Raw genomic sequence first — 9,639 nt, forward strand, 5'->3', positions numbered from 1 at the left:
GACATCAAAAAATGGCTTGATTCGTGGATAGCCTCACAAGACCAACGCTTTTACCGTAACAGTATTCAAGCTCTGGCAGAAAGATGGGAAAAAGTTGTAGCTAGCGATGGGCAATACTTTTAATGATTCATTTGTAACCATTTCTTAAAGTAATAAAGTTGCATTTTTCTAAAAAAAAAACAGCGGGAACTTAGTTGCGCACCTAATATGATCTATTAAATCTAAGGTCACAAAAATATTTATGAAATATTTTGGTAAATAATTATAAAATAATCAAATAAATCTTATAAATATTTTGTAAATGTTTTATAAATATTTTGTGCTGTCCGGGTAACTACATGAAATCTCACATAAGATTCCTGTGAAAACCATGTGGGAATCCGTATGGTTTTCCATGGGTTTTTGGCCCAAATCACCAGGGGAAACAATATGAATTTCCATATGAATTCTGTATAGATTTCCCATATGGATTCCTACCTGGTTTTTTTTCAACAGGGGTTTAACTCCTGTATTTTTGTGTCTATATGGATACTTTAAAACTTATCTTTGTCCATAATAGATCTGCCATTTTGAACATTCTAATTTGGACAATGAATTCGTATTTAACGATCCCATTAACCTATAAATATACCTTCTAATCCAAATCATTTTATTTTTGCATTGTTGGATTTATGTGGATTCCTTACATTTGCCATATTGGATCCGCCATTTCTGTTTTTATGATTTGAAAAACGAATTCGGATTTAGCAACCCCAAAAACTCACTAGTACCAATTTTTATGGAAATCGCTGATCAGACATGATTTTATCAGGATTTTCTTCTGGGGTCTCTTTAGGGACTCCATTGGTCAACGAAGGGTTAAGAAAATGTGTTGTGTGTGTGTGTGTGTGTGTGTATGTGTGGCGAAAGTATACCAAAATAAAATATATGTAATATATTTTTGTATTTAATTTGTCTGTGTTCTTTTCTGTACTCCATATAATATTTAGTCTTGCATTTATTCCTATAGAAAGTATTCAACAAACACCAATAGTAACTCAAAACCAATGTTATAATTTTTAACTTAATTATGTAACTGTTAAATAACGCACGTTATAACATTTATATTGTTGAGAGAGAAATTATAGCATTGGTCTTACCCAGATAATAACACAATAAATTTTTTAGGTGTTCCTAAAGTTTTCTCCTTTCCTGAATTGTATTTCCTTAAGAATTCGTAGAAGAATACTATAAGAATGATTTAGGAAATTACATGCACCATGATTGGAGTTCCTCAGAACTTCTTAGAATATTCTGTGACGTGGCGATTATCGTCCGTCACTCGAAAAGTCGTAAGGAAGTCTAAAAACGAGCTTCCCGGCTGCAAGTGGATGTCGCGTCTTAGCCGAGAGACGAACAGGACGCGAACCTGCGCAGCCCTCATTTATTTTTGGTATAAAAATACAGTCATCAAGAAATCAAGTCGAGAAGAACGAAGACCAGCACCATTTGCTGCCGCCGGTTGGAAGGAGGAGTTCTCGAGAGGAGCATATCGGGGACCGGATATTCCAGGTGAATCGCTTCTACAAGTAATAATTAGAGATCGGCAGGGTAGGCCAAACTAAAAGGCATGTTTCAGCCAAAATCTGAAGGTGGCCGACAAGGATACAGGGGACGTCGAGAAAGAGTTGCCGACGTGAACCAGTCGCGAGCTGCCGCAAGGGAGCCGCGAGGACGGAGTCGACGGGCACCGCGGACGAGCAGAGGACAGTCGCAGCCTGAGCAACGCCGGCGAGCGCATCCTCCGCGACCCGGAGCATCCTGCGAACCGAGCGAAGACGCCGCAAGGTTCGGGTGTATATCAGTTGGACACGGGGCAATTGGACACAGTCCAATCACAAGTCGCTGTTCCAAGGGACCCTACAAATGTCTCTAATCACACGGTGTTGTGATTGGCTGTGTCCAAATGCACCGTGTCCAAGTGCACCGCTCCCGCAAGGTTCAGGGATCGAAGAAAACAACGGCTGCCGACAAGACAAAGTCCCAAAGCCGGAATGACCGATAAGTTACCGAAATCCGAACTAAAGCAAAACAGTCGTCACATACAAGACCGAAAAATGGTGGATTCCATCCTGCCAATCCGCCAATCAAGGGCCGAATGCTGTCGTAGTAAGCGATTCGAACCTGGGATAAAACCAAGTTCCAACAATCGCTCAGGAGCTTTTCGTTATCTGCCTGATATCACGGACGCTGTAAAGGACGTTCCATCCGCTAAGCCGAGAACGACAAAGACTATGGGAACGACAACACTACCTAGGGATCCGTAAGGTCACTGCTGCATGTGTTTGTAAACCCAGAACCGCCGCTGTCTGCTGCCGACTGCGCCTGTTCCGCGACCAATTTTCGGTTCTGAAGGGAACGAACAGTTTTTTGGTGTATCGCGTCGCGGAGCGGTCGACGCGTCGGCGAGCGACGGCCCGGCCGTCCACCCGGGCGAGAGCGAGGGCTCACGTCCCTCTCGCGAGCAAGGAGAGATGGTTACGATTTTGATTTTTAATTATTTGCCGAACATCCGCGCATGCCGACGAGCACACCACTGAAAGCCTACGGGGCCGTCATGACCTTCGTCGGTCACGACCATTATATTGCGCTGCCGATTATCCGTCGCGAACGCGAGCAAGAATTATTCTTATTATTATTGACTATCAAAGCTGCCGAAATAATAGACAATGTTATCCGCTACCGAGCAATAAAGCTGCGCTTAAAATTACTCAAAACTTTGCATTTTTACTTACAGTTGCAACTCTTCTCACCTCCGACTTCGCGAACCAGCCCCTCTACCGCGAGCAGGGTTGAGCTGCCGGTTTTCCGCGCTAATGTTTCGAACGGAGGACGAGCTGCGCCCGTCAGCGAGACTATTGTTAGTGAACTTATTTTAGAGTAGTGAGGACGGACCGCCGTATCTGACGCCCATTTCTTTAGTGAGCTGTCGGGTCTCGCCAAATTCGCCGAACGGCCGATTAGTCGTATATTATTTTGTAGTGCACCCGATCCGTGTGCCGACTGCACGGATCGGAGAAGAGTACGTTACAATTCATATAGAATTACTTCAACTCAAATAGACATCTTCGGATTTAATAAATTTTATTGCATCCACACGAAAAAAAGATCAGAAACTTTGGTTGGGTGTGCTTGTGAGTATCTATAGATGTCCACTTTTAATGCCATATGAGATAAAAAACATCAGACTCGGCTGGGATCGATCTTGAGTCTTCCACGTGCCAGACAACCGCTCTTTCCACTGAGCTATTTAAGACTTTATGTTTGACATCTATATACCTAGTGAAAAATGATTCGTTGATTGACATAAAAATGATATCAAATTGACGTCGGTTTGACGCTTTCAACGTATTTGATGTCATTTTGACGTCAATTAACGAATCATTTTTAGCTGGTATATACTGTTTTAACTGAGCTTCAAATGTAAGTAAAGCGCACTTTCAAATATGTAATTTAAAATCCAAGAATATGTAATTTAAAATCCAAGAATGGCTTTCAATGCGATTGAACTTGTTAGAACTGTATATAGATTTTTGAAACATGAATACAAACTTAAGGATAAAATATACTTCGTATAAATCTATTTATTAGTAATACAAGTGACCATTTTATATATAAAAAGCTATTTTAATACCAATTCCCTTTCTTTGTCCTATTATATAAAACTTATAAAATGTATAATTAATTTCACAAAATACAAATAACTGCAAATAACAATAAATTAAACAATTTATATGTAAATATATAAATCAATTATTATACACTGTAACGCTACACGTTTTCGATCCGTGCAGTGGGCACACAGGTAGGGTGCACTACAAAATGCGACTATTCGACTGTTCGGCAGATTTGGCGAGACCCGACAATACTCTAATGAGCGCCAGGTATGGCGGTACGTGCCAACTAAAATTACAAAACACTAAACGGTCTCGCCGACAAGTGCAACTCGTCCTCCACCCGAAACAGCTCGCACGAAAGACCGGCAGCTCAGCCCTGCTCGCGGTAGAGAGACTAGTTTGCAATAAGTCGGAGATGGTAGGGGTAGCGGCGGTTATCAAAATTACGAGGCCTTGAATACTATTAAACGTGGTTTTATTGTTCGGTAGCGGTAAACATGACTTATTATTTCGACAGCAATACTAAACAATAATAAAACTAATCCTTGTTCGCGGTCGCGATACGGGTATTTAGCAATGCAATCTACTAGTCGTGACCGACGAAGGTTACGACAGCCACGTAGGCTCTCGGTGGTGTGCTCGCTTGTCGGCACGCGCAACAACGGATGTTCGGTAGATAATAATTAATCGAAACGATACCTGAAGCTCTCCAAAATTCGCGAAAGGGACGCGAACCCTCGCCCTCGTCCAGGTGGACAGCTGGGCCCTCGCTCTCCGACGCCTCAACCGCTCCACTTCAACCGCGATTCACCAAAATATAGGTTCGTTCCCGTCGGAACGGACTCACCAAAATTGTTCGCGGAACGGGTGCAGTCGGCAGCAGGCAGCGGCGGTCCCTCAGGGTTCACAAACTCTAGTAACCAGACGGTAGCGGCCTTACAGGTTCGAAGATCGAGTCGTCGTTCCCATACTCCCAGTCGTCCTCAGTTCTGCGGATGCCACGTCCCTTACAATATCCGTGTTCACACGCAAAATGGAAAAGCTTCTGAGCGATCGTTGGGACCTGATTTTATCCCAGGTTCGAATCGCTCACTACGACAACCTTCAGCCTCTGGCGGATTGGTAGGATGGAATCCCCCGTTTATCGGCTTTTGTCTCTAGCGACTGTTTTGTCTTACATCGGATTTCCTTAGTTTGTCGGTCGTTCTGACCTTGTGGCTAAGTCTTGTCGGCAGCCATTGTTTTCATCGGTCCCCGAACCTCACGGCGTCTTCGCTCGGCTCGGAGGACGCTCCAGGTCGCGGAGGATGAGCTCGCCGGCGTTGCCTTGCCGGCAACTGTCCTCCGCTCGTCCGCGGTATCTGTCGACTCCGTCCTCGCGGCTCCCTCGCGGCAGCTCCTTCTCGACATCTTCCATGCTGGTAGGTCACCTCTGGGTTTTGGCTGAAACATGCCTTCTTAGTGTGGCCTACCCTGTTGGTCTCTAATTAGTATTATTATTCGTAGAAGCGATTTACCTGGGATATCCGGTCCTCCATGTGCTTCTTTCGAGGATTCCTCCTCTCCCACGGCGATAGCAAATCCTTCCTAGTGTTGGTAGTCGTTCTTCTTGACTCGACCTCCCTATGACCGTATTTTTACACACAAGAAAATCGAAGGTTGCGTAAGTTCGCGTCCTATTCGCCTCATGGCTAGGACGTGACATCCACCTGCAGCCGGGAAACTCGTTTTAAGGCTTCCTTACGGCTTTTCGAGTGACGGACGATAATTAAAAATCGCCACGTCACAACACTCACTGGCATGTACTGAATATAGGCGCAAGAAGTAGTTGCTATAAACAAAACATTTGTAAGGACTAAGACAGATGAACAAGACGTAAGCCTCGTAATTGTAGACGTAAAATAATGGCTCCTGCATACAGGACGCGGTAATGCTTGCCGCGCGGCGGAAGTTCGCGCAACAACCAATCAATATGCTGCTTTTCGTAATAACCTTCTAGCTCTTACGGAAAAACAACATATTGATTGGCTGTCGTGCGGACTTTCGCGGACTTCCGCGCGGTAAGCATTACCACGTTCTGTGTACAGGAGCCATGAGGCAGAGAAAAACGTAAACATAAGTCATGAAATACTATTAGTTTTACGTTTACGTGTTTTTCTGCTTTATTTTACGTTTACGATTACGACGCTTACGTTTCGTTCTTTGCCTTAGTCCTAATTCCTCATGAATTCTCAAAGTGTTCTAGGAATTAAGTCGCAAAGTATTCAATATAATGAAGTCCTATTTGGAGGAATATTTAAAAACAAACTTATTGTGGTTAATTCTTCAAGAATTCTTCGAGTATTCATTTTTCTAGTTCTATACCTATTCTTTAAAATGAATGCTTTAGAAACTTCTGTTTATTTCTATAATATCTGGGTATGTTATTGTTACTTAGTGTTCATTAGATAATTTTTTTATTTTAACATCAAATGGTCATTGAAATAACATAAAATGATCATTAAAGTATAGGACGTTTTGCAATTATTTTTGTCGTCATATTGACTACCCTTATAGAAATATCATACTAAGAATCATTGATAATTATTTATTAAAAATACTGGATAATAAGTAATTATCAATGATTCTTAGTATGATATTTCTATAAGGGTATTCTTTTTGACATTATATTCTACATCAATTTGATGACAATTTGTCATTATTTCGATTAGTTTTTTTTCACTGGATACGTGTTAAACGCTCGCGCACATTACCTAGTATGTGGGGTATCGCAAATAATAATAAATAAATTAAATAAATTAAATAAATAATTTAAATATAAAAAACATATAGATGGATTCAAAATAAAAAAAACTAACTTTTTTTACTGACATAACGAATGTAATAAGTTAAAAATTAAAGTTGACAATGGCTCTCTCCCTTTATTTTGTTAATTATTTCAAATATTTTTTATTTTAATCTACTCAAGTTTATTTTGCATAGAAACCATGTCATTTTTGTTGTTAAAATACAAAAAATTTTTTTGTATCTCTAATAATTACCAAGATAGTAAAAAAAGAATGAAACCTTTAAAGGTAGTTTCATCTCTTAAACTTGAACTTTTATCGATAACAAAAATAAATATCTATTATTTTTGGTTACTTTATAAATACATCCAATTTATAAATTTTATAATAATCGGAGAGATGGATAGTTCATAGATGTTCCTTGTAAGGCAAATGTATATTGGTTGGGCTACATGTCGTCGGTAAAAAGCTTGAAATATCTTAATAACAAATATGCAACTTATTTTGTGTCAAGAATTTTAAATTAGTCACTAGACTTGCTTATAAATAAGCCATCTTATAAATAAAAATAAAAATAATCATGCGCACGAGCTAAAGAAGAAGAATAAACGAAACATGTATATTTATTTTAATACTTACCTTAAGAGCAAACGGCCAATGAATTAAATAGAGATCTATATAATTTAAACCAAGATTGGTCAGTGATCGTCTGCAGGACGGAATAACCAATTCTTCTTTGTGAAAAGTGTTCCATAACTAGCAAGAACAAATAACTTGTATGTTAATTAAATTTACAAAATAAAACAAAATATTCTAATTAAGTATTGTCTAACCTTTGTAGTAATAAAAAGATCTTCCCTAATTACGGTTCCATCCTCAATCTTCTCACGGACAGCTTTTCCAATTTCTTTTTCGTTATCATAAAAGAATGCTGTATCAATATGTCGATATCCAAGATTTATCGCTTCTTTTACAGCGTTCTCCACATCACCTTTGTACGACTATTAAGAAAAAATTTTATTTAAAATAAAAAATGAAAGTCGAAATAAATTATATTTGCATAAACTTCTGCAGACAAAATATTACTCTTTTAAATAGTAAAATTTTTGTTTTCGTATTATCTAATTAAATCTAGTAAAATTTTTGTTTTCGTATTATCTAATTAAATTCTGTTATCTAATTAAGTTAAACAAAGTGCAAAAAATGATCAACAATGTAAGATACTATCTGTTCTACAGATATATTCCGAAAGGTATTGGTACTACGATTACTCACTAAGCATTCAATAAGCTTTCTCTGTAAACATAGCTCAAACAATAATATGTTATCACAAAAATATTTAAAAGATATTTCACTTCTGAACTTAGTGATTTAGAGGGACTTCTAAAAGATAACATAAAGTTGTTAGAATGTTGATATACTGTTTTCAAGAGCAGAAAAATATCATAAAAATGTCTAAAAAATTTATCTCAAATGAATATATAAAATATCTAAGTGTCAACTCAAATAGAGTTCTTATTTATAATCCAATTTTATACAAATTATACCACGTTCCCTAAAAATATTTCTTAACTAATTTGATTTTTTAGGCTTTCGCAGTATCCATGCATATTAAATTTGGTTTCCAAGTTTGAGTCGCGTGGATTCTTTTTTGTTTGATTCCGACGTTTCGCGGACATTTCCGCTTCATCAGAGAGGAACGACCCGATGCCGAATTGCTCTCGAGAGGTCTTCCTTTATATAGTGGTTGGTTTAGGAGGAAAGAGGGGAGGAGGCAGAAAAGTGAGGGGGTTAGTAAAAGGAGATGGTGGTGGGAAATTTGTTGTCTGTCATGTTTTGGAAACAGGGAGGACGGATTGCTAGATTGAACTGATTTTTTGTCCATTATCACTCTATAAAGGAAGACCTCTCTCAGGAATAACTCGGCGTCGGGTTGTTCCTCCTTGATGAAACGGATTAAAATGTCCGCAAAATGTTGGAGTCAAACAAAGAAGAATCCACGCGGCTCAAATACGGGGAAACCAAATCTAAAATTTCTTAACTAAGTTTTTACTTCTCAATAAAACGATTTTCAATCTGTTGGTAGGGAAGTTTGCTAGTCATTTATTATATTATTGTACATAAAATTTTATAGATTAAGTTCGTCTCTTAAAATATCCAAACAATAATATATTATTAAAAAGATCTCTAAAAGATGTCTCGTTTCTGAATCTGATAACTTACAAGGGGAAGCTCAGATAGTGCATTCTAGAGAACATCGATAAGAAATAATCGATTATGATTTTAGTAACTTAACTGGAGCGCACCAATTATCCGTATATCGAGTGAAATAATCGATTCTACTAATAATCGGATACTAATAATCGGATACTAATAATCGCACTGTCGCTGCATTTCGTTAAGCATATTTGTGCTTATATATTTATAGTTTACATGACATATATTATAGATGAATAAGCGCATATACTGTTTGCGGAACAAACTTTTCCGATCAAAATAGATCTAACTTAGGCTGAGTTCCCACTGAGCACATCACGCATCGCGTCGTCTGCCTGCGTCACGAGTTAACCAATCAAATCCTCTAATTGGGATAACGCGACGCGCGACGCACGACGCACTTGTTCCAATGGAATGATTTGATTGGTTAATTCGTGACGCAGTCGGACGACGCGACGCGTGACGCGCTCAGTGGGAACTCAGCCTTATTTTTACCTGTATAAAAACAAGCTGGATCTAGTGAAATTCAGTAATATACTAGAAATGTACCAACCAGAATAAAACATTTCTAGTATGTCATTGAATCTCATCAGATTCAACGTAAAAACAAACGCCGTGCGCCGTCGATTTAAGCGCTTACTTAAGCTGGCCACACACACTTTCCGTAACAGTAACCATAAGACGTAACGTAAGAATTGACCAATCATGTTGAGAATCGTCGAATTGTAAGGGCGCGATTAGATGTAGTGCGGTATGCGGTATGCGGTACGCGGAACGCGGTAAAATAACTAGGTAACTGGGTAACTAGGAACCGCGCACGTTTTTAGTTACCTAGCCGCGAGCCGCGCTTATTTTTTTCGTAAAAAAAAAATTATCTAACTACAATGTTTCTGCGTCGTTTAGTACGATTTGATTATAATCTATTTTGTTTATATATATATATATATATATATATATATATATATATATATATATATATA

At 38.7% G+C, this 9,639-nt stretch overlaps 1 protein-coding gene across 3 annotated transcripts in view; it reads right to left on the reverse strand.

The window, feature by feature from the left end:
- LOC116851263 (1,5-anhydro-D-fructose reductase) overlaps positions 1-9,639 on the reverse strand; it is a 254,733-nt gene that overhangs the window by 101,434 nt on the left and 143,660 nt on the right. For all 3 annotated transcript variants that reach the window (XM_032830538.1, XM_032830540.1, XM_032830541.1), the window contains 2 exons: positions 7,276-7,443; positions 7,082-7,198 (listed from right to left, as the gene is read on the reverse strand). In XM_032830538.1, coding sequence (XP_032686429.1) covers positions 7,082-7,198; positions 7,276-7,443 — 285 coding nt within the window. The remainder of the gene's footprint in view (positions 1-7,081; positions 7,199-7,275; positions 7,444-9,639) is intronic.

This window comes from Odontomachus brunneus, unplaced genomic scaffold (assembly GCF_010583005.1).
Source record: "Odontomachus brunneus isolate Ranch 3 - 2012 unplaced genomic scaffold, Obru_v1 Obru_scaffold_170, whole genome shotgun sequence".
In the NCBI taxonomy this organism is placed as follows: domain Eukaryota; kingdom Metazoa; phylum Arthropoda; class Insecta; order Hymenoptera; family Formicidae; genus Odontomachus; species Odontomachus brunneus.